Below are 27,153 nucleotides of genomic sequence, written 5' to 3' on the forward strand. Positions count from 1 at the left end.
CATTTTTGCAAATCTAACTGCCTAGAAAGGTAAGACAGTGATAGTCAGATTGTTCATCCAGTCACCTGCCAAGCGTGTTTTGAAAGAGCCTCTCCTTTTCCAAACTGTTTCCAAAGACGACTTATCTGACGGCTCTGTTACAAACCATCTGGTGTGTCAAAATAATACGCTATTTTCTCCAGGTTTTATAGTCTTTCTCACACATGCTAAATACATAACAGTAAGGCTTTTCTGCTCATAATCACACATGTGTGTGTTAGATTCTGTGTCTGCATAATGTCACCTAACTGTGCAAGCTACAAAATAAAGACACTGTGTCATTGTCATTGTTCCTGCTGTTACTATAAAGAGCCCAATATCTCATGACAGTCATATGAGTTGTGGAATAACATTTCTAAAAAGGTAATTATTGCAAAACTCTGATTCTAATTTGGTAATAATCATGGGTAAATGTGTATTTTAACAAACATTAAAATGACCATTTTATTTGAAAACCATTCAGAAAGGATGCTAATCATTTTACTTATATTTTAATAGATTTTAAAAACATATAGAAATACAAACTTTACACTTTTCACTGAATCCTACAAATATGTTCAGGGTATATTTCTACCGTATGGTTAAAATGACTATATTAGAGCAGTGTTTTAAAGCGGTCTTTTTCACAGATTTCCACCAAAAACACAGCAATACAATGAAAGCAAGATACATTGTAGAAATGGAGGATTTACTTTTTAAAAATTTGTCTTCCAGTTTAAATTATGTAGCACTTTGTGGAGACAGGAAATATAAGGCTTTTTAATTAACATAGGTGTTTTGTGTGTATGCGTGAGTGTGTGTGTGTGTGTGTGTGTGTGTGTGTGTGTGTGTGTGTTATATAAATATTGTCATTTAAAATCAGACCTTATATTTATCTTCATAAATTAATGTATATTCTTTATTTTTCCTTTATTTTTAGGTACACCCACTGATTAACACAAACATTCACCTTTTTCATATCTCACAGTTTGTGTCGGATGTAAGTCAGCATGTGAGTTTGTAACAGTTTCAGTGGTATTAATTCATGTTAATTCCAGCAGACATGTTCTCATTTCTAGTAGTGGTAGCAGTAGTAGTTGCCATAGCAGTGGTACATGTAGCAGTCATAGCAATGCCTTCTTTTGATCAAGTCTGCAATTTATTACCCACAGTGCTGTGTCACATAGAAAATTCTGCAGAATTTTTAGTCTCGCCTCAGGCTACCATGCAGGCTGGTCCAGCGCATTGATTGCCTCTTCATCAAGGGGGAGGTGGTTGTGGCGAGGGATGAGGAAGAGGTGAATGTCGCGCTGAGTGGCAAGTGGTGGGGAAGCAGTGGGAGAACCATTGGCAGACAGGATGAAAGTTAAACACTGGCCTACGGTCTTGTCTCACAGCTGGAGTCAGCTTATGGCCTTGGGGCAGGGGCCCAGTTTATTGACCAAGCTGGTACCCCTCACCTGCCCAATCCCTACCTGTTTCACATGGATTTTCCTTGGGCCCAGTAAAGTCTTAAGAGATGTCCATGTGCTATTGATTAAGTGTCCATCTTTGTAGCGAGTGTGCTTCTGTATTGTGCTTTTCAAATTTACCATGTAGTGTTCAGATGTAGCCTTAAGGTTATTTTGAAGCTGAAGTTGCCAGTTTCTAGTGTCTGTTTTCTATTTCCAAGCTAGAGGGACTTCTAGTCTCAGTGATCCTCATGCTGTGATTAGTCCTACTAGGATCCACATCAATCCCAAGTCCAGTCAGGAGCAAAGATCACTCCTAATTGATCCCCTGACTGTAGATATGTCAACAGCTCTTACAGGCCATCTGGAGATGTTCAAATTGACTGTCATTCACTCTGCGTGTCATTCACATAGTGTGCAATCATCATCTTTTTTAGTTTCCGATACAGTCACTGCTGGTATGTGGATATCATCTCCATTAATTGCTGGATTTACCTGCTAACCTGGGCAATCATATTAGATTTATTAACCCGCAGCTAGACCCACATGCAGTGTTTCTATTAGGCCAGAAAAAGGACTGTTAAATTTCGGGATTGGAGATACAGTTTGGCATTGAAAACAAGACCTGAAATGAAAAAAGGAAAGTTTGGCATGTAATCATGTTTATGGTAGAAAAAAGTTGCATTGGCACTGAAAAAGTTCCACTGAAAAATAAACCATGGTCATTAAGAACATTGTAATCTTACAATCTTATTTTATTAAGTGTTTTTTTTTCTTTTTTTTTTAGATCTTCCCGTGACTTTTTTTTTTCTTTTTCAGTTGCTTTATTATTGTTGTTGGGGTTTTTTCAGTGCCATTAGTTTTCAGTTTCAACTTAATGTCCACTGAAGACGTCCATGGGCAATGGCATCACGGGGGAGATCATGTAATGTTCGCTCCAGGAATGTTAATATGTCATTTTATTAAGAATATTTTTTCAGGCGAAAAAAGTCGCAATGCAAATTCACAATATGTGGTCAGTTTATTCAAATTACACTGATTTGTTAATCTCCTGCAACAATTTTGGAGATGTGAAGAGCTGGTGCCGGGTTGAGACCAGTAAGTCATCTTGCAGCAGTCTTTGAGTCCTGCGTCGTCATCCCAGGGAGAAAATGATCTGATGAACTGATCTGTGTAGCTCTTTGGTAATTTACTACTTGCTCTAATGCCTCTACAGTTTTTTTTAATATATGATATAATTCCTTTAGGAAAATGAACATTAGTCTCACAGATGGAATCTAACAATTGTAGCTGCCTCATTAGTTTGTCTTCTTGTTTTTACTTGACACAACAACAACAACAGTGCACCTGGGGCTCTACATGTACATTTCAATAGATATAAATGTAATACAATGTATAGATCAGTCTGTCTTTATTAAATTTTGCCATGCTTTATTAAACATCCAGCCTAGAACTTGCCAAGTCCTCAACACAGCTACGTGACTGTACTTTTTCACAAAATAGACTCAACGCAAAGCTCCACTAACAGACTTTAAAAAACGACACACAAACACACAACAGCCACGAACCCCAAAGCTGTCAGCCTAAGGGAAACTAGTGAACCAGAACATCCAGTTGTCAATACAAGTTATTACCTGGATTGCAAGAGGAAGAATGACATGTTAAGAAGCTCAAATGCCTATCCACCCATCCAAATATCCAATCACCCACCCACCAATGCATCTAATTCTATCCCAGTATACAATATGTGAGTGTGATAGACCAAAACTTAACCTGTTTGGGCTAACTGTGAGAGAAAACTTTTATATTGAATATTCCCTTGTGACCATGCAATACTACACTTTTAAGATCATTAGAAAGTGCTTTTGACTGTCTGGTCAATCCAGATCCTCTGAGTCCCATTATATTTAACTTGTGTTCTTTTGTTTTAAATAATTTAAAGTTAAATAAAGTAACGTGTTACTTAAATAATTCAATATATAAAAAATACAAAACAAGTGAGTGTTTTAGTCTGAATTATACACAATTCCAGTTTAACTCCCTACCAGTTACCCAAAATCTGTTTGTTTTTTTAATGATATACTGTATATTGAAACCTCTTTGAAAAGCCTCGGCATGTTTGAGGTATTAAAATATTGTTGGCAGACTGCTGATTCTGCAGCTTACGTGCTTGTATGCTCTGCACTGATAACCTTTAGTGATGCTGTTTTTAGTCAAGACCTGTACCTGTAGACCTGCCAACAACATTTCTCAGTAGATCCAATAATATAGAAAGTACAAATATTGATTTCTGCATACTGTGCAAATTCTTGGAATGACATTTTTGTGTTTGTGTGTGTGTGTGTGCCTTTGATAAACCTAAAAAATACAGTAAATTTATACACTGTTTGATGTATTAATGTTGATTATGTAGGCACAACAGGAAATCTTATATGTCTTATAATACATCATTTATAATGCCCTTTAGAACAACACATAGAGGCATTTTCTCATCTCATGGCCCTATTGGCAAGATGACCTCAGTGTGTTTCCTTCCTTCTCACAAATCACTGTCGAAAAATTAAGCTGTTTTATGATGTGTCAATGCTATTGTTAAAGTTTTGGTTAGGTGCGGACATAAAAACAACCTGCATTGGACAGTGATCCTTCATATTAAAGTCTGATGTTCTGTTGACCCATTCATCCAGCCCAACTTTGTCTTTTGATAGTAACATCACCAGACTTACTTTACTTACATACTTACATTTGCCGAAAAGGCTGACGGTGTTGGACACAGTGTTGATATTACTAAATATTACTTGTTTGTTTATTCTGCTTTCTATAGCCTCTTTTTAATTACTGCACGCCTCTGTCTCTGTTATTTGTGAGGTTTGCAGCAGAGTGAACTATAGTGTGCTGGAATATAATCTCTAGCTATTTTGGCTCATTTAGTGAGATTAACCATAATATTTTATATGTGTTCACAGTAAATTTTAATAAAAGTCTAGAAAGATTCCAACATTTGTGTTGGTGTGGGGCCTATTTATTACCTCCGGACAGGCAGTGATTGAACAACAGTCTGGTCCTGTTGATGAATCTGCATTGTCATCTTATTAATACCCCCACACGGCTAGGGTGGCTGCCATGGATTTTCCATCTAAATGGATTAAGCTTTCATTTCTTATGCCGAACCACAAAAAAGAGAGGTTAGGAATGAAGAAAACATGAGATAAAGGGCTTTGCCTACACACAATCACTCTGTTACTTCTCAACCCCCTTCGTATTGACCCCCACCTTTTTTTGGACTCCTAACATAAACAGATCAGCTTGTTTTGAACAAACCCTATGCATATATATGAGGGATTAGAGTCTTTTGTGTATCTCTCACACTTGATATATATTTCATTTTAGGGTTACTACCATAAAACAGCTGGAATATATATATTATATTGGTTTTAAAATCTTGGACTGAGACTTGAGCCTGGAAATATGTTTTTTTTTTGACAAAGGTGAATATAATCTGAATGATCAACTTAATAAGAACACAAAGTGGTTTTGAGTGTATACACTTTTTGTATGTTTGCTTTGTTGATAGTAGGATTTGTACCTTCAACATTATCAACCTGTCTGTAACGTGTATATTGTCCATTGTATTTAAAGATAGTTAATTGTGCCATAGATTCAAGACACATCTACTGATACATTCATCACAGTAAAAGTGTGACTGAAACTGAAGTGTGACCGGCCATGTGGCTGGCACACTGCAGGCGGGGACATAGCATACACGCAGCATTCACGCAACATTCACACTGCATTCACACTGCATTCACACAAGAGGTTTTAGCTTGACCTCTACATTGTCACATGTTGCCAAGATGCATCTTGGCAATTGTCCTGAACTGAAGGGATTTGCAGGGAGAAGAAGAGGGATGGGAATGGGTGATACAGATAGGTTGTTGGAGTCAGCCCTGGATTTATGTGTCTGTAACAGAGCCATTTATGAGGAGACAGTTGCCCCTTTTCTTCAGGGGGAGTTGCTTGTTTGCCACAGAAGCTGCTGTGCAAATATTAGCTGTCCTGGTGCACCTGCTGCCATTGTGGGATTCTCCCCCTCCCTTCTGGTTTCCCACCCTGCATGGCTATACACTTCATTTGTCAAACACACAATGGAAGCCAGACTCACAATAGAGAAACATTTTAGCATTGCCTGGCCCTGCATTGGTGTCCTGACATGGGGTAAACAGTGATACGACCTCCCATCCCCCAGGCCTGGTGCTGTTCTCCTTTAATATAGGGTAGTAGGCTTGATATTGGACGACTGGTCAGTCACAGGCCACAATGTTTGCAAGGAGCTGACCACTTCTGGCCAACCCCAGCAACCTCATCTACATATGTATTTGTAGCTTGTTAAAAGACAAACAAGTCTCAGAGTCTGGGGGCGGTAGATGGCAGTATGTGTCTATGTTGATGGAGGGACTAATCTTATTGTCCCCTCATCCAGAGAGTTTTGTGTTCATCCTCTGTCAACTTTAAATCCTGTTAATTCCCCCTTTTCTCATCAATATTTATTTTCCCTCTTGCATCAACTGTTCTGGCCCTGTGTTCTCCACTGCTAGGCTACTCCCACTGCTCTCCAACATTTTTTTTTTTTCAAGATACTCTAATTTAGCTTTGATATGAACTAAATCAAGTGGAGGCGAGTTGATGTGAAGATAACTTATTATTGCTTAAAAAATGCTTCAGCTAACTGCATGAATTGAGGCGTACACACTTTTGTTTAATGATATTCATTTTGTCTTCAGGGTATTTATTTGTGGAGTTTTGTATTTCATTTGTATTTGAATTTTTTTTCAATATTTTTTTATTAATTAATTAATTTTTGTGTCCGTTGATTATTCTTAAATGGAAAGTGATTATTTTTAATATGACTATCCAAATTGCTTTAAACCCATTGAGAAATTAGTTTTCTTTAATGATTTAAATTGCATTGCCATTTTTCAATTTGTATTTTTCAAAACACTCAATACTGTGCAGTTCTGAAGAACAATAACTCATATAATAAAGTAACTAATGATGATAATATGAAATGAAAATAGATGAAATGAATAAATAATGAAACAATATATCATAAAGCATGACACATTATACATTATAACACACACTAAAGGCATGAGGGTGGCATGATATATTAAAGGTAAGCATACAGTACAGATCTTGAATGCAGCATTATTTTTCCTTACAGACACAGATCTGATATTTTCCCCATTTTATGATATGATCTTCCCATCTGTCAGACTTTCTATATGAGGCCACCTTTCCAAGTTCTATGAACCAGTACCTCTAAGAGGGAACTTTTTTTCTTTTTCCATCCCCTCAATAAAGTCTGTTTTACTTTCACAGCTCACCCAGCACATATGACCAGGGAGAGAATTGCAAGTGATCTCCTTTGCACAATTGTGGACTTGTTCCCAAAAGTCTTAAATCTGAGAGTGCATGGAGTAACATACTACCTGAATTCTTACATTTCCAGCAGTGTGCTGTTTTTAAGGCCTACTTGATGTAGTCCTGATGGTGTACAATAGAAGTGATGATGATTTTATATTGAATGAGTCATTTATGTTCCTAGACTACTTTCTTTGATTTTGGTATTGTATTCTAACTTGACTCGACTTAAAACTATCTCCCGGATAGTGCTTAATGTTGTTTGAAGTGTTGTAGCCTGACAAAATATTTTGTTGTAGTATTGAGAGGCTTCATGACCCAGTCCAAGTATGCCCTTGGAGATCCCAGCCCAGTAGACAACAAGCTGAAAGTAGTGTCACAACCTGGAACGAGGGAGACGAAAATTCTGGATTTTCTCTTTGAAAGATTTCAGTACATTTACTTCAACAGATCTTCAAATGTCCAAATCCCTTTGTTTATCCGCACTTTCCACATGAACAGCTCCATCAATACATAACTGAAAGTTAAACCATAAGCTTGACTCTGAGTTAAGGTGAATGTCTATGTTATGGATCCTAGTTGCCTTTTTCCATATGTCCTGGGGATGAGAAAGTACCAAATGGGATCGCATCTCAGGGGAGAACCCAGTGGATAAACATGTTAGTGGAAGATTTTATACTGGCACACTCGTTCAATACTTGACCACGGAGGAGCACTTTCTGGTGTGAGAGACCATCGGATAATATGTCACCAACTAATCGAGTAATGATATAATTGTTTCGGAAGTCCCATACTGACTCTGTCCAGTGGGGGTTGTAGGTTTTCTAGAAGCATCTGTGGGCATTTCCCATTCCAAAGAAATGTGTTGCAAAGTCACAGTAATATGAAAGGGGACATATTGAAGGAGACAGTTAAGTTTAGGAATGCAGTTAATTTAATACAAGTTCATACAAGTAAACAGTAAACAGGGATGTATAAAGACAAAGCAAAACAAGGGGAGGGTGGGTATTTTGGAAAAAAACCCAAAAATATTTGAGTGCAAAATATCATTATAATCCAAATAAAATATGTTAGTTTTTTAAATATTATATTTATCTTTCTAATCCTTAGACAATTAATACTTATCAATCAAAAGGTTATAATAACTTGGAGAATAAGACAGGGGGAAGGAGTGGGGTAGATAGAGAAAGAGAGAAACTACCGTCTCTGAATGAAGTCCACCTCCCATGATGATGCTCAGTAGTGTTTTGGCACAGCAGGATGAACTTCATTTTACGCTCGTAGAGTGCTTTCTTACATGGCCTGAAGGCGTTGCGTTTCTCTCTGGAGTCGGTGAAGATGATCACCTGTTTTTCCTCACACAAGATCAGTTGTTTCTCTCTGGCGGCTCATAGTACAGATTGGCAGTTCAGGTGTTGTAGAAATGCTGTGATGATAGTTCTGTCTGCTGCTTTTTTAAAGTCCTCCATTTCTTAAAAATCTTCTGCAACCTGTCACAGATTGTTTTGTTTGTAATGTGTCCTGTTGTGTCATCATTGTCAGTTAGTTGTTCCATTTTGGGTGCATTTTCGCTTTCATTCTGGGTAACTAATGTGGATGGATGGGATGTTTTAAGACATATTGATTTCTTTCTTTGTTGTTTGGCATTTTACCTGAGGCTTCTTTGCAGTTTTAGACATATTTGGATTACTATAACTAATAAACCATCAAATATATGTGTTAAATATTTCTTAATAAATATTTAAATAGTTTTTTGTTTAATATGGTAATGGTACGTAAGTCAGTGGATATTCAGCCAGCACTAAAACCACAAATAGACATAAATAAAAACATGGTTAACATTTGATAGCTTTGCAACAAACTGGTTCAAGTTGCCTTAAAATGCCTTAAATATATTATGCAATCACCATGTCACACGGAGTGTTCATGGCCCTCTTTGTATCTTTCACTCTCACTCTGTGTGGCTGCCCCCAGTTTGCCCTCTCTTCTTTAAACTTATTACTTTCTGCACATGTTTGAGCTGTGTGTGCCTGTGTGTGTTTGTGTGCCGGTGCCTAACACCCCTATCCACACAACTGCAGTGCACACAGAGGGGGGTCCCTGGAGTTGGCCACAATTACTGTGTGTATCGTTGCTTACTCATTATGTCTGACAGGCCCCGCCATTAATGCTCTCCTGCTGTCTCCTGTGCGTTGCCCCCCCCCAACCCCCCTCTCAGTACAAACATTCACACAATGTGTATGGGGGAAGCAATGTCCACTCATGCAGGGCTTCAGAAAACCTTCACAGGGTGTCAGTTAGTCTTTAGCTCCCAACAATGACTATGCTAAAACATTTTGAGAATCTTAGTGTTTTATGCAGAACATGTAGTTGATACTATGTGCAAAGTACTGCAGCTCAGAAACTATGCCTGCCTTTGGATATAACATTAAACTTCTGTTTAGGGCTGGGGCGACGCATATACGTTGACGCAAAAAAATTTGCTCTGACTCACAGACCAAAACAAAAAGTGGCAGCAGTGTGTGGCAGCAGCAGCGTGTAGCAGCAGCAGAGCAAGTCAGAGAAAAGTGCTCTAAAGAGAGAAAAGTAGACAGTGAAAACATAACTTTTAATCAAGAATGGACACTCTGACCCTGTGTCTAGACAGAGAGCGTAGCGTTAGCAGCATGTTTAGAAGATCAACAGCAAGTGTCTACAGGAGGCGTTCAGGTATATGGTTAAGTGTAGGTCACCCACATTTTGGAAGTGCTGAGAGCCCAAAACACAATGACTGTAGCTAAGCACGTAAAATGAAGGAAATGTTTCTACAGGCAGTTTAAAATCAGTTTGTCTCATCTATCTGGAGAGATTTTGGGAGCAATACACTGAAGGGATGTATTAAATAAATGTATAAATATTTAAATGTTATAAGAAATCAATGTTTTTTGATATTCATAATGTGTAAATTGCTATAGTAGTCAAATAATGGGAAATAATTGATTAATTATTATTATTATTATTATTATTATTATTATTATTATTATTATTATTATTATCATCAAAACAACTTTTTATACAGTTGAATTAGGACACAATGCTTACCAAACTGTTACATGTTCATGAGAGTTTGCAGACCTATTTCCTGGTTAACCATCACTCACTATGTTCATGCCAGTGTGATAGCTATTTTTGCTTGTTTTTATAACCAAATGAAAGTGGGTTTTTTTAATGACATGTGTGATCATCAGACTGCTCAGGTTGCTCGCTAATGGATATGTGATTATGACCAACAAAATGTAAAGGTTAAAGGTTATTGAGATTTAATTGTAAAAAATATGTTTCATGAATGAATGTGGTTTAAAAACACTTTTAAAAAAATCAAGAACATTAGCTAAAAAGTGTCAACCTTTCAGTTCATGACATAGTTCTTTCACATTTTACCAAGTAGCTCTGCAAGTGGACATAGTTAATAATTGTATTTATTTTTTAAATTCTGTTTAATTTTAAATCAGTTAATTATCTTGTGTTAAGTTTTCAGTATACTCACATACTGTACACAACCTTTACCACTCTGTATCATCATGGTCATCATGGTCACCACAACAAGCAGGGATGACTTTTGACTTTTCATGGAATTGGTAGTTTGATGTGATTTCTGCGTTCTGACACACATTCAAACACCAAAATAGATGTCTGTACTTTACACGTGCAGTCATACTCCTGATCATTTCTGGATCACAAGTGCAGTATTGCTGCTGCTTGCAACATATTGCCGGAAGCCACAGCACACTTTTGTCAAACAAGGGAAAAATGCAATAGGGGAGGCAAGACACCAATTAATTGGCCATAGATATGCAGCTACATGAAACCATTAATGAGGAGTAAATAGCTCTTGAAACTTTGTTTCTAATGTAATATAAACTTTAATTAATAAAGTGTGTGATGAAGTGGAGACTTATCAAACAAGCCCTGTGTCCATTAAAGGCCCTAAACCCTCACAAGGCAGGCTTATTAAACCCAGTTTCAAAACGTGTTTATGAGCCCCATGGAGAAAAAACAGAGAGAAATGCCGAGACATGAAGAAAAAGAAATGAGTTTGTGTAATTAGGTAAAATTAAGAGCTTTTAATCCAGGAGGAGGGAATGGTAGGAAGGGAGAGATTTAAGAGGAAAGCATTGGCATGGTGAGATGGCCGAGAGGGACTGTGTAACCAGTGCTTAGCTTACTTTTCTTTGTCTCTGTAGAAATGAACCAACACCCTGAAGCACACACCTAATAAAGATAGTCATAATAAACATATCGTTATTTTTGTAAGGGGCTTTGAAAGCACAGGCTCCCTCACCTACAGGACCTCTTAGCTAAGAAAAATGGTGAGGTCTTGTCACGTTTTGCACCCGTTTGCATGTGTAGTTGCATGTTAATTCTCATTAGGTAATTATATCTCAACGGGAAGTAATATGTTCCTTTTAGTCATTTAAACACCTAGAGTTTTGGGTTGTTCATTTTCTTAAACTTCTGCGGATAATAAAAATCTATTCCAAAGCTAAAATAATGTATTTTATGGAGCACAATGAAGTTCTTATTCCCTTATGCATTTATTTAATCTAACAGAGTGTATATAGTTGCTTATTCACACCTTTATCTCAATGAAGAAGTGGAGGGTTTCTCAGACTTTATATTATCAACAAAAATGTTATTTCCTGGTCCATCTAAATGGTGGCATTTCTTTGCTCCATTTCATGACACACATCAAGACAACTTCCACTGTCAGTTTCCACTTCACTAGCTCTGACCTTCTAAAACGAATCCAGATGTTTCAAGTGATGGATAGAAGAAATGAAGGTTGAGGGAGCCGATGTGGTTTGGAGAAAAGGTGATAGTATTACATTAGATGGGAAGGTACAATCATCTTCACTGCAGGATTTGTACTGCTATAGGAGCAGAAACATTATGCAGAACCAACGGTATCCTTTCAGTGCGGGTCACATCCCATACAGAGCTGTGTTAGTCAATGAAGCCAAACAAAACGTCTTAGGAAGGCAGACCATTTGAGGCTTAAGTGTAGCAAAGCAGTTTTCACACCCAAGTGGAAGATGTTAAGTAATTTCCGAACATCGTCTCAGGTGAGGACCCCCTATTGTTTACAACAGAGGCATGAGCCATTTTAGTGTGCTTTTCTTAGTGCCAGGAGCCATGCGAGTGATTGGTCTTGCCTATGAGCTCACTTAACCTCTCCCTCCTGTGGAGTCATTCTGGCACGGAACTGCTCTTAATGGATGTTGTAGGTTCTTCTGTGGCCCGTGCCTTTGTCTTCATAGAGGAATTACAACTCTCATTAAAATAGCTGCTTTTTCATTATCAGCTGAATATGTAATCACTTGTCTTTGATAATATAATGTATATTTGAACTACAACTTATACATGAACTACTAATACTTTATGTAGCATTGCATTTTTTAAATTATTATTATTTATTTATTTTTTATCAGCCTCCCACACATGAACCAGAGATATTTTCCTTGATTTTTGCTTTGAGAGTTATCGGACAAAAAATGCCCACATCCCCCTTTTATGTCTGTTTCAGCCCTGGCATACAGCAACAGAAAGATGGTAAACATGGAGTTGACAATTATTTCATCCAGCATCTGAGAAAATACAGCAGCACATATTCATGCTGGATTCTTGTCCAGGCTTTTAAGTGCTGAGCATTTTGATAGTAAGGGAGAGAGATATTAATAAACATTAAGTACAATGAGATGTGTGTTTATGTCTATATTTGTGTGGAAGTAGTATTTACATAGTTTCCAATTTTTGGTGAAATAACTGAAAATCCACTGGCATGTATTTTTCTGGAGATCAATAGTTCCATTGGACTGACTTGGTGATGGACCAGTAAGATATGCAGAACAACATGTACTGTCTGATGTGAGCTTCTCAGGAAACATAATCTGTGAGATAAAAGTGCTACATATATTTTGACACTCAAAACAGAAAAATGGTCTTAGACAGTGAAACTAAGGTTCGTGCCTAGAAGTCAGTTAATATGATAAAAAATATAATTGGTTAAATTGTGCATTATGCATGTTCTGCAATCATTCTACTTGGATTAGTTTAAGTTTTTGCTCCATAAACACAGTTACATTACATAAATTAAAGTTTAATGGCTCACCAAAACAAAGCTGACATTGTCACCAAGCTAAAATGTAGTACTGTCAATTGTCAAGGCTGATGCTTTGGAGAGCTGGGGCCGTGCTACATGCACCCAGGTGTGTCAGGCCTTAAGACTGGCTTTGTAAGTGGCAGGGATGGTGGTACATGCAATGTATGTGCTATCTTGTACTTTGTTCTCTTGGGGAAAAGAGTTAGTGTGGACTTTCTGTGCTGCTTTTAAATCTGTTAAGTCTCATAAGGCAGAAGCCCATGAATGGCCACTGGGAATACTCTTAGTGAGCTTCCAGCGCTGATAAGAAGACAGTTACCTACCACAGAGGTAGAGGGTACAGAGGACAGAGATGATGGGGTTGTGAGACAGTGAGGAAAGGAGGAATAGTTTGTTGATTATTTGTGAAAGGTGGGAATAAGAATAATTGCATAACGCTTTGTTTTTAAAATTAGACTGATTAACATGACCAGTCCAGTTTCACATTGAATTAAGATGTTAAATATTATGACAATGTATAAACATGAACTTAAACCAACCTTTTTTTTTTTGATATGTTTTAATATGTATGAGAGTACGCACATACACTCGCACCCACACACACACTCACACACACATGCACATGCACACACAAACACTGAACCTAAGGGGATATGGAGACCACTCATCCTCCATCTGATGAAATTGGTAGGCAGTAAAGGTGCTCTGTCCTTCAGTGGTGGCCTACTTTGAAAGTAAAATAGCAACTATTGGAAAAAAAAGAATGCCAATACAGTACTTAATATGCGTGCATATCAGGCTAGTGCAATGCTGTAGAGGCACACCTGAGAGGAATGCAAAACTCTGGGCCAGGTGCTCAGTTCCCCGAGAGAGTGGGGACCAGAGGGTTTGGAGAAAAGAGTGTTTGAAGTCCTAGAGGACGGTGCTGATTGTGGGTGGTATGGGAAGTCATAAGCCTCAAAAACACATGCTGCCACCTGCTTGTCTGAAATAGATTGCCATGCAGCTATCCGAGAGCTGAAATTCCTCTGCAGCTTGGAGTTATAGTTGATTCATTTTCTGTGTGAACATTTTTGCTGGTCAAGTGTTCTTGTTTCAAGATCTTATGAAAGACTAGACATTTTTGATATTGACTAAATGGCATGATTGGGACCTTTCACTGCAGGCATATATGATGAACTTTTCTATCCTAGATTTGGCAAAGTATATTCATAACTGAACAGTTTCCGCAGTTCAGCCATGCAACCAGTAAAACATTTGTATGCATACACTTCACCATTGATTGATAGGGAAAGAATATATTTATCTTCCCTAATAGATTCAGAATGACCTTTTTCTGTTCATTAGGCTTGTTTAATTGTTTTTTTTTAATACAAATACTGCCATATACTGTGTACCTCCAGTGAAGTGGCAGGAAGGTATGAACATTTGAATACCGAGGCAATAGCTTTTCTCAGCCAGAAGTAAAATAGGATATAATTGTGTCCTTCCTTCTTGAATATATATTCATTCTGTTTTTTAATTCAATTTGAGCAGATTTCACATTGTGAAGGTGAAGATTATTTTCTTCCCTTTTTTTGGTTGTGTTTGCCCTAGCAAACACACCAGAGGGGTGGTCCCCACTGTTTCTGTGTACATCTCGCAGGCGACCCGACCCCACCAGACTCAACTGCTGTCACAGATAACAGCTCATGGGTTATAAAAGATAGACAACAAGGAAACTGTCTATTAGAATTAATAAAATGCCTCTCGTATCCAGTACACATATCCAGCTTTGTGTGCAAATGTGTATTTTTGTGCCCACATATTGCACACAGGTAATTCTGCATTACACTAGGTATGGCTGACAGATAGGAGGTTACTCTATATCCCCTCCAAGATGATGCCTTGCCTTTTCCCCCACCTCCTCCAATGGAAGGCTTATCCTGCGCTATATGATCTGTGAACCTCTCGTCCTCTCCGGTCCCAGCACTGCTGCATGGATCAGTGTGAATCAAGTGAAGATATGGTTGGAAGGAGAAAAGGGAGGAAGGAACAAGAATGTAATCTTGGTACACTTTCTTTCACATGAACATGGATCACTGGCATTTTCAAGTACTAAAGGTTTTTATCCTTTGGTCAGCTTGACTTCAGAAATGTCAGTGTAAATGTAAAAGCTGTCATGTTTTTCCACAATGTCTATTAATTGAATGCATCCTGACAGAAAACACTATAGTGTGAGACATTCATGGATGTCACTGTGAAGCATTTACTGCATATTTTATGTCAGTACATGTTGATTCACATGGACACATTTTTTCAGGTAGATCCCATCAGTCCAGAGGCTGGTGCTTAAGAGAATGGCAGCAATAACCATTCAGTGCACCAAATTGCTTAAGTGATGTACTTACATGTCAAAGCACCACAAGCTCTGCCTTTCAGAGCTATAATGACAGTATTTTAGCTAGTGTGGTTCCACAAGAGTGGTATCTTAAAAGCATACAAAATGTAGAAATAACATTTATTTAGATAGCAGACTGCAAAGTGTGGTGAAGTGCAGTACATGGAATCGCCTGACAGCTTTCCCTTGATACGGGGATGTGCTTGTGTGGGAAAGTTTCATTTCATCTACTAAAAAATATTTTGCAGCGTACTTTATGCTGCTATGCTGTATACAGTATATAGTATCAATTATTTGAGATATGCACCTTGGAATAAACAGATTGTGTGTATTAGAGTGTGTCCTCGGTATGCATGTTTTCTTCCGAACATTTTCTTGCATTTCAACCCAATTCTGTCTACTTGGCATTTGGAGATATGCTATTATGATTTTTTTTTCTCCCCCTCTTTGTCTTGGCAGGATCCCGCAATTTTTCTTTAACATGTGTGCACTTACGCTTTATATGTCAAAGGCAAATGGTAACATCCATAAGATCCACCTGACACTTAGTTGGAGATAAACATCTGGTGCTCACACAACCAGTGTTTATCTGTTATTTGTGGCTATTACAGATGAAATGGCAGCATAGAGTGGAACACTTTGAGAATGTGCATTGATCTTTTGTTTTTCTTTTGAATGTTTCAGACCTTGCTATTTAGGGGCAGTTGTTTACGATTAGTGGGCCCACCTTTTTATAAGCACACACACTCTATGTACATTTTTGTTTGTAGAGGTTGTTTCAATCTGTCAGAGAGAGATTGTAGAAGGGAGGCAGAGATTCTAAAGGCTCCTGTTGAGATCAAGGCCTGTGGGTGTGTTTGTGTGTGTGTGTGTGTGTGTGTGAGAGAGAGAGAGAGAGAGAGAGAGAGAGAGAGAGAGAGAGAGCGAGAGAGAGCGAGAGAGAGATTGTGGTAGGGTGGGCTGACCAGGTCAAATAAACTAGAGTGAGAACGGACCGTGCGTTGGACATATATTTGCCCTCATGCAGTTTCCCTTCATCCAGCAGTACCTACTGAACAGCTTAGAGCAGCAGAAGCCTGTGCATTTGCTTTTGATCATCCCACCACAGCAACCCTTATAAAGTGCATGTTTCACCACATGGCTTTACACAATTATCGTGAAACCTCAGTGGTCCATTCAGTGCTACTGTATAATAACTTCATCATCTGTACAAAGGATACATGACTTAATGATGTCTCAAGATTCATTTAATATCTTTACTAATCACATACTTGTTATAAAAATGTACTGAGATGGTAGATGTGTAACATGGTGACTTTAGAGAGTTATTTCAGTAAAAAAATAAAGCTTTCAGATCCGGCCCTCGCAGCTTGCTAATATACATAGCCGTCTTAATTGTCTTAATTGTCTTGCAGTTAAACAACAAATGGGAAAAGGGTTTTAGGCAACTTACACCAAATAAAATAAAGCTAATTTGCTTTGTACAATTGAGGCGCCCAGCTGTAATCCCCCTTTTGCTGTTTATAGTGTCCTGTAGGTAAAGGGTAGTAACAGCTGGAAGTCTAGGTCAGCAGTATGGTATTTTATTGAACTACTCAACTCGCTCACATGCTTCACTTTACAAGACACATTTCAATAAGTGACTGACATTGTGCCGCTGCATCCTTTTTTACAGCCAACGGGTTAATACAGACAACTCGGTAGCAGCAGGACTCATAAACACATAATAATCAGCTCACTAAGAGATGGGTTGGGCTTATATGGTTGGTGCCCGGACACCATGGATACCCCTAATTCCACTGCGGCACAAGTCAACAATCCAATTACAGTACTACTACTGGAGTCATCAGGTGTGCAGTGTCAGAGACAAAAGGCTGCTTTACATACAGGGTTCAGACCTCCTACCTTCTCCTACTGCACAAAAACAAGTCCATCATTATCACTCATTAAGCCTGACTAACCTGTTTTTATTCTCGCTGACTAAACAAAGGGATTTGGACTCTATACTCAGCATGCAGTGTCACAGGCTGCACACTAGTAAGCCAAATTCAAACTAATTACAGGTTAGCTGCTTTCCATGTCACATATTCATAATGAAGTGTATTTGAATTGCACACAAGAGGCTTTTGTTTTTATGTGTTTGCATTCACTTAATGTATATTTCTTTTCTTATGACTCATTCATCAAGCCCACTTCTTATTTCTGACGGGAGTTTGTAGTTTGTAGTTTTTATAGCTGTTTGTCCCCATGAATTATGACTCTTGCATCCCTTATTATGTCTGCATTAGCAAATAAATATAGTGATTTCAATAGGAGTAGTAATTTCACAGAAGTACTTACTATGGACTACAAGGCTACAATATTTATTTGGTTGAGTAGGTTCTGATGGAGGCTCTAAGAAGAGCATTGTTTCAATATAATAGCTGTTGGGCTATTGTTCTAATTTTTGTCAGCTAAAGTGCTTGCTGTGACACAAATGTAATGGTGCTAACCGTGGTTGACTGTAGCTTGAGGGCATTGTTGCACAATGGTCAGAGTGCAGCATTTACAGTGAACAGACTGCTAGGTATTATGCAAGTGCTTGAAAATACCCATTATACATATTTATAAGAGCAACACAAAATTAAAGAGACAGAGAAACACTACTTGCAAACATCGAGACAGTTGAAGAGCTCAACAGCCACTGTGGTTTTGGGATTTAAATGCAATTCACGATGGAGTACCTCCCTTTACGTTCATATTCTGCTTGCTTCGCTTTTAACTCCATCCCCAGGTACTGCATGGTGCATTTTTAATCAAGGCATGTCTGCTTTGACACCTTCATGTCACTAGAACATGCTTCTCTGCAGCTGTGTGTAGAATAGTCATCAAGAGGTGACATGATGGAGGTTGTCACAGCTTCAATCATACTGTGGGTCCGATCCCAGCTTCTTATGTTGTGTGTATTTACGTGTGTGTGTTTTTTTTTTTGGGGGGGGGTTGGGGTACATGCATTTTTGTGGCAGGCATAGCACCAGCTGTCTTGTATGTGATTGGGGACTTACAATTATACTGTATGTATCTGTCCCCGTGTTGATTGCCAAGGATAAACCTATTGCTGCTAACAAGCGTGGAGTCAAGCTGCCAGAAAGAGAAAAAAAGTAATTTCCCCCTCCTTCTCGTCCTCATCTCTCAGCAAACCTTGACATTTTCTAACACAGAAATGTGAAGTATTTCTTAAGTCCTTTCACGCCTCAGTAGACAAATTGGATCAACCTATCGGTTAACCTTCACAAGAAGAAGAGATAATACTTGAGCACATTTCTTAAAAATAAAACATAAGCATGGTTGTCTTTTCCTTGTTTGACAGCCTTTCACACGTCACTCTTCTTAGCTGTTTGCCTCGACACACCTGCATTATTTATATTTCCAAAAAGTTGTGGTTGTTATGTTTTTAAAAAAATGGTGGTGGTAATAGTTTAGTCATAGTGTCACACTTTGCGGAGTTAGGTTTAAACAAAAAATAAATAAACAAATACAATAAAAATGAAAATGAACAAACAATAATGATACTAAATATCCTGAGCCAGAATGCAAATCAAGGCAAAACATTTTTTTCCCTTTGCTTGTTTTATGTTTAACATATTATTTTCATTTTTAAATATTAAACAAGCAATCACAAAAAAAGAGAGAAAAAACGGTGCTACTGTAGTAGGAAAGGGGGTGGAATGCTAAAGTAATAAGTGTGTTTCATAAAAGATAGAGGGACAGAAAGAGTGCGTTATGTTCTGTCAGCTGACAAGTGTACAAAATTCAACCCTGTTGAATGCTCTCCAAAGTAGGACAATCATTGCACAGACAAAGCTTGAACAGTTTTGTTAAAGCAGGCATGATAAATGACATCCAGAGCATTTTGTGTCCTCTCTTAACCATGTATTGTAGAGAACAAAGCAGTAGAATTTGAACATTTTGGAAAATAGGTTTGTTTACTTTCTTACCAGCAGTTGGATGAGAAGAACAACATGATAAAGAACAAGAAAATTGATGCAACATTGTAACATCATAAAGACCAACCACTTAGCACCCAAGCTTCACCTGTAAGTATCAGCTGCAAAAAAGTTGTTCTGGTCACTTTTTTCCCTTGCTTCTTTCACTCTAAACTAGGCTAAATATATCCTAGACCAGTCTCTCCTCAGAAAGTACAAAGGTGAAACTGATATCGATATTCTCATGTAACTCCTGGTAAGACAACCCACAAACTTACTTCTCAATATCTCCTTTAATAGTGATCAGCAGTGTAGGTACCCGCCTTCAAATCTCCACCTGTTTCAGCCTCTTTCGGTATACTCTTGAGTCCATCTTTGGGCTTGGTCCTACTGTATGTAACATGGTGCTGGGAGAGGTAATAGAGACCGCAGGGACATCAGTAATCCTGCCAGCTGTCCAAGGAACAGCCTTAGCCTCAAATCTCTGTTCCTCATCTTCTCATAGTGACACGTTCCCTGCTTCAGCGTTGACTACAGAATGCATAAGGTCGGGCGGCATGGCAGGGTCTTAACGGACACCAGGGGCAGCCGTTTGGACCATCAGCTAGTGCCTTCCCACCAGCGCTCAAGCGCATTGGGTCACAACGAGCTGCCTCGGCACAACTAGAGAATGGTTTCCTTGAACTGATTGGCTGTCAGATTCAATCCATTCACTGCCCCCAGGAGCATGTCTCCATGACCAATTTAAGAGGCAAAGTCAGAGCCTTCCCACACTCCCTGGCTCCGAGAGAGAGAGAACAACAGCCATGTGTAGATGTGGGTAGATTAAATATACTTGTTAAAAGGCTGTACCAAGCCCCAGGTCATTCACAATGCTCAGAGTTATTGATTTTAAGGGATTTTTATTTGCTCAGCATTGTTGTTTTTTTCTTTTTTAAGTTCATCTTTTTCACTCTCTATTTTGAACAAATGTGTGACCCGCAAGATACAGCAGGAACATTGCTCCTCCCCTTATAAAAATAAATCATTGGTGTATTATTGATAATTTATTGGATGTGCTATAGTGCTATAGTGCTATAGTAAACAACAGTAAATTGGGATGTGTAATTATTTAATCTTGAAATATGACCTAAGAACAGATATACAGCTATCAACTTGAAAGGTAAAAGTCACGTATAACCAAGACTCTGACTTACTGCCCTGATTCTGCACTTTAATAGAAACTCATTCTTTCCATAGGAAACATAAATCGTTAGCATGAGTCCTTCCCCTCTCCTCTTGGAATAGAAACAAGGAATGGGGTCACTAAGGGAGATCTGTGTTGTCTCAATTAGAAGAGGAGGCGTTTTTCTCACTGGGCCCTGCTCCAGGCCCAGCTGTGTACCTTCCACCGTGGGCTGAGCCTCTCCCTGCATACTGAAAGCATTACTGGCCACAGGTCAGAGTGTGGGACTTTTCCTGATCCCTACAGACACACACCTTTTATTTAGAAACATTGGATAACCAGAACCAGATGGTTCCAGATGGGAGTACAGATAACCCCAGAAAACTAGTTCACTGAAAAACTTGCACAGTCATGCCCAGCTGAACAGGTGCATTTGCTATTTTGAAAGTGTTTTGACACATGTGAGTGTGTATGCACTCACACTTAAGACACTATCCACAGTTTCCATCATCATTATCATTATCAGCCACTTCCCCCACTCCCTGTTATCATTAGGCATGATGATTGCATGGTTGAGAGCTACTGCAGCTCCATTCTAACAGTTCACCTTGGACTGAGGAGTATTTCTTGAAAAAAAAAAAAGTTCCAACATTTTTGCTATGCCAAGGTTAGAGGCTAGTTGGGGGAAAAAGTATTGCACAGCTAACTTGAAAATAATAAGTTGTGCTTGTGTTGCTATAAGAGACATATGCACTTAACTAACTTGAGGTTAATATCACATCACCTGGTGTTATATGTTGCTCATTAGTAATACTGAAGTCCTAGTTATTTTCCTGTGTCAGTATATACAATAAATAAAGTTTTGCCAAGCTGAAAGTAAAATAAATTATTTCAGGTCTCAGAGTCATAGCGAGAGGGATTGCCTTTTTGTGAGTGGGAGCATGCTTTTGAGATCCAAGATAGTGGGAGGAATGGATAGAGAGGTGTGTATCCACACAGCAAATTGGCTTTAGGGTTGAGAAAGAGACCTTTGTTTAGCCTTAGTCAATGGGAGACATTGGTCACAGCTGGATTTCACTGGTCAATTGGTATGTTCAGATCTTAAGTGTGCTCTCTATTTTGGAAGGCCTCACTCATTATTCTGGCTATGACTGGGCCAGACAGACATTCAACAAGGCTTTTGTTCACTATATATTGCCTCCCAATACCTTATGCATTTATGTACATGTACATAAATGCATAAGGTACATCAATGTATATATGTCTATATGGGGTCCAAAGTCTCAGACTGCCATTCAGGTGAATGGAAAAGTAGTCTCAGACTTGTGTAGTATATATGGGATTGGTATATTGGCCAAGCATGCCTGAGGCCAGTGACTCTTCCTCAGAATCCATCTCCTTTAGATGGGTTGGCAGCTCTCTAGCAACTCAATTCTCGGTGTGAGTCCCTGAGATGGAGGACAGGGCACATGTTTGCAGGCAGATTGCACATTTGAGGGAACAAATTGCTTCGCAGACGACCAGACTTCACATTGTTCCATTCTGTGTTCCTTTGCCTTTAAATATGTTTGTTGAAGACCTGTCATCTGCAGTTTTCTTTCATTTATTTTCAAGGCCCGCTTGTTTTATAGTGTCTAGTGGCGGAGCTCAGCCGGATGGTCTGTGTCCGGAAGTGAACATGTGGTAGTGTTTAGCTTTGTAATGCCCTGGGTTTTATGGACGTCTTGAGGGAGATATTGCATGGAAAGCAACCAATATAGTGATTCTGGGCCAGCAAACAGACTGGATGTCCAAGTGTTGGAGAACTCATGTTATCACAGAGCTTCCCAAGGGTATACCTCAGTCCAAGGCCCACTGAGAAGGCTTAATATGGATGCCAAGTCATCCTTAATAAGCCAAGTCTGTTTTCGCTCAAACATTCATGTATTTTTTCAATGAAACCCCTATCAATTTGGTGACTCCTTCTGGCACAGAGCAAGCTCAAACTCCCCCTCAGTTAATGGAATGTGTAACAGTTTCACTCAACAGAGAGTTCTCATCATGTGTTTATGTTGGCTCCGATGGACCTTTCATATGTTTTGTTAAAACATGATTTTGAAAGTCTCTTTTTCATTCTTGTAATTTAATATATTATAAATAATTATTGTGAAATATTAACTGTTTATAATTCACAAGTATATTTTTCCTCTCAAATTTGACATGGCCAGTATCATGTCTAAAGCATTTGACCCTTTTACTTCCCTTAGAGGAAAGGAAGTTCTAAGAATTACAAATACAGAAGTTGAGCTCTGTAATATACAGTGAACGCTCAAATTTCATATTTAAACAGATGTCAGAAGAAGTCTTTCATGGACATATTTTACTGGGTAAGAACACATTCCCACCCCAGACCCCCACCTTATTGCACCCAACAACAATTAATACATTGTTGTGCTGTTGGCATTAGCTTGGACTTATGATTTTGCTATTGCATTGTATTAATTTGAGAGCCTAACACCTAACAACCTTAATAATCTGTCTCTGTGTGATATGACTTAATGTCACCATTGTGCATGATGGCTTCATCTAAACCACCAAGCTGCCAAAAAACCCTCCCACATTGTGCTCATCACAAATGGCTCTTCAGTGTGTGATTGCTTGGGAGATTTGCATTAACAAATATAAATCTCAGCAACAAGGATGGCATTGTTGTCAGAGTATTACATTTTAGCCACTGGGCAACTAGTAAAACACGTTTAAATATTGGCAAGGACATTGATCAGCTGTTGTGGACCTACACTGTTGGACAGGTTAATCTTTTATTGGAATTTTGTGGCAAGAAAGATTATCAAAACTTTTGTCTGAAGGAAAGTCTGATGCCAAAGTGAGAATGTGATTTTTAGTAACTACATGACTACTATTGTGTCTTGCAAACATTTATGAAACCTGTGTTATTGTTTTGTCCAACCATTTGGATGAAATATGCCACCTATAGTCATCCTGCCCACACACCTGGGACTAGTGTGGCAGCTCCTCCAGGGCCCATCAGTCCACATGCAGTGCTCAGAGGGAACATGTGACATGTGGCATAATTGAGTCAGCCAGCAAATACTGGAGCTGAAATCAGACAACTGATGCCACTACTCAGTGCCCAGCGGGAGAGCTCTGAGCTGTATATGATGGTATCAGAGAGGAATGTGCCTGTTTCAGATTATTAAAGGCACTGTTTTTCTGTTTAATTCGAGATAGCATAGGGCCCTGGGGGTAAAGGCGAAGACAGCTAAATCACTGACGAATGGGCCGAGAGCACCCTGCTGAGAGTATAAGGTACCTAGGTGAGAGATTCAAGTGGCAGTAGAGAGCAGAGAATGAAGCTTTAAGAGAACAAATTAGTACCACAAGCAGCCAAATTCCCTTTCTCAGTTTAATTTGCCCTCTGTCTCTGAGCCATCCTCGGAGGGAGATCATTGTTTCCTCATGTTTTATTTTTGCTGGCCCTCCAGTTTCTTTCTCCAAGGCTCTTGCCACATAAGAAATCCAGCATTATTCCTTTGGCCTTAGTGGTAACTGACTGAGACTACTTGAGTCAGGATATTATAGCTTTAATCTGTTTTCATTTGATTTATTTAGGAGTTGATTAATATTCATTTCCTGTTTATTTGGTGTGTTAGAAAATTTTGATTGGAAATAGCTGAAACGGAAATGTGAAAATACAAAGGTTTGCCAGTAAAATCAAACACACCATAAAAGCTTAACCCTGAAGACAAGATATAACAATATTTCTTTCCAGCTGAAAGCTGATGAACACATTGACATTACAGTGACAAGAGTCATCAAGTGAGGAACTATGCTGACAGTACTTTTTCACAAGTTTCACCCCCGCTGAGTTGCCAAACAAACCTGCACATGCATATTAAAAAAGGAAAGCCCATTGCAATTGAAAATGAATTTGATTTAATCTTTGTCAGGTCAAACCAATGTATTACATTTTGTCCACTTTTACTATTTTCTTGAAGATTGGTTGATGCTTATAAGTTGCAATAAAATGCTACTTCTTACAACTACTGAAGCAAAACACTAATCCATGAAAGTGTTTCAACAAACCATGTAAAGCATTTGGGTTTTTCGTGTTATTACTCTAACAAACAACTCCTTTCACCGAGTGAAATTTCATTTTATGTGTCTTGTTACCTTGACTTAAAATTAATTGGCGAGCAACTCCTATTTAAACCCATTTATGAATTTTCAAGTCCAGCTCCTCACTGTGATGCTCAAAGGCTTCTGTTAACACACAAAAAATATATTTCTCAGCTTCACTGTGTAGAAAATATAGCCCTTTGTGTACCACACTCTGTGTAGCCTTTATATTACAGTCATTTTAGTGTCCTCAGTTGTGGACAAAAAAATATACCGGTAATCACAATGCTAATACTGTATGTAGCATCGGTATACTTAGATGCCTTTCAGCACTACTTAATACCATGGAGAATTGTATCCCTTATGGCTTGTGTTGACAGCAAGCACTGGAATTAGGCAGGTGCCTTCAGCATTGCTTCTTCTGGCTGCCCAGGAGATGTTGCCTCTTTGATTGTGTCTTCAAATATGCAAGCAAGTGCTAGGGGAACAGATTGTTTGTTCAAGATTTCCTGGGAGAATCCTACCTTGGGCTTAAACACAACAGTTGTGATGATTAGCAACAAAGTGTGCTGCCTTCCCATAAGCCAGTTGGGAGGAGAGGAAAGGGTATAAGGCATCCTTTTTGCCCTGTTCCTATGGTTGTTTGTGTTTGTGTAGAATTCATTCTTCTCAGGCTATAGTCATTCATTTCACCTCAGTAAATGTTTTAAAATGTTTACCTTTAGCATATGTTCTGTACATGGACACATTTGTTTTGAGACATGCTTGATTTACGGGAATAATAAGTGAAAAGTAATACATACCAACATGTTTTTTTATTGACTCAGTGACGTATCAATTGTGAATACAAAGGTCTCATCACTCTTGGACCAATTTGCCTATCATGTTTAGTCATATAACATAAACTTAATGTCATTTTCTAGGCGGGTTTGGGTGGAGGGGTGCACAACAATTATCTCCTTGGCTCTAGCAAGCTGACAGACATGGCCTTAGGGAAAAATGTATGCTTATAAACCATCTACCCTCTGTCACAATGACATAAATGTTGGCACACACAAACAAATAAAAAGGTGGACGTCATCCATAGGATAGCACTGTGATGCTACAACTGATGAGATAGCACCTTGTGTAGTAGTAGTGATAGTTCCAGTGTAATGTTAAAGAGGGCTGTCATCAATCACAACAACATTGTTATTATGCTTGTAAGGCTGGACTAGAATAAATTAATGTAACTATAAAGGAAAGAATCTCTGTCTGCCTGTATGTCTGTATGTTGTGTCCTTCTGTATGTGTGTCACAGGGCGTCTGTGCCTTTTACACTTTGTTAAACTATTTAAAATATGCAATTTATGTAGGGTGCATTAAGAAATTGGTCAGTGAAATTGCCTTCTAAATATTGCAGCAATAGTTGTTCAATTAGTGGGTGGTTTTATTAGAGAACATGCTGATGTTTTATTGTATGGAAACTATGCTTTCTAATTGGTCCATACCATCTGTTGCTATCTTACCTATTTTGAGCTGTCAGCTTACATTTTAATGTGCATCATTTATTACCATTCTAATCCATGTAAATTATATATTTCACTTTATTATGGGGAATGTTGAAAAAGGAAATGTTGAATGCCATTTAATTCTCCACTTGATAAAGTGCTGAAAGAAGTCTGTGTACTGCAACATTTTGACAAAATACAGTAGCATTCTGTACAGTCACACTGCATATAATTTACAAAATGTCAACATGCTAATTCTGAAAACACTGTTTGTTTTTTTGTCCCCTACAGTGAAAAAAGGAATGCAGGATGAGACTGATGACAAAATGCCACAATTCAAGAAAAAGGCAAAAGAGCTACGCATATTGGATCCTAAAACAGCACAGAATCTTTGTAAGTATATTCAATATTTCATTGCCAATAACCTTGTTTAACACCATTGGTTTATCAAGTTTCATAATCTGTTTAACCATGACCTTTTATGTTATTTTGCTTGGCACCCCAGGCATTTTCATATCTCATGATACACTCAACAGAGCTGTCTGTGGGAAACCAACAATAGAAAGTCCTCAGTATTGAGGGTTTTACTAAACCCTGTAGATAAATATTTTCTTTACAGTTGTTTAGTAGTTACCTCAACTACATATATATTGTGTTCAAGAAACCTGTCTGTAATTACGTGTAAAGCAAACTCTTACCAGAACTGAGCACTAAATACACACGCAAGTACATTGAATCCCTTGGAGCCTAAATGGACTAAATGTTAAGTTCATTGTAGATGTACTTCAGTCTCTAAGTGTTCCTTTATTTTAGTGTGACAAGTGTGATAAGGGAATCTTTCTTGGTTGGGAATCATTTCAGATTAGCTACAATGATGAAAGTGTTTCACTGACAGCTCAATCCCCTCCACCTTCTCTGTCTCTTAATGACCCCCTTTACTCCCAAATCAATACAATTTGTATATGACTTAATTTCACCAAAAAATGGTTGTTGTTCAAGGGTAAAGCA

At 38.4% G+C, this 27,153-nt stretch overlaps 1 protein-coding gene across 1 annotated transcript in view; it reads left to right on the plus strand.

The window, feature by feature from the left end:
• Positions 1 to 27,153, plus strand: part of diaph2 (diaphanous-related formin 2) — a 360,718-nt gene that overhangs the window by 176,986 nt on the left and 156,579 nt on the right. Inside the window, exon 20 of the mRNA XM_053324402.1 lies at positions 26,437 to 26,538. Within this exon, the coding sequence (XP_053180377.1) occupies positions 26,437 to 26,538 (102 nt within the window). The remainder of the gene's footprint in view (positions 1 to 26,436; positions 26,539 to 27,153) is intronic.

The sequence above is a fragment of the Scomber japonicus genome, chromosome 8, assembly GCF_027409825.1.
Source record: "Scomber japonicus isolate fScoJap1 chromosome 8, fScoJap1.pri, whole genome shotgun sequence".
Taxonomy (NCBI): Eukaryota; Metazoa; Chordata; class Actinopteri; order Scombriformes; family Scombridae; genus Scomber; species Scomber japonicus.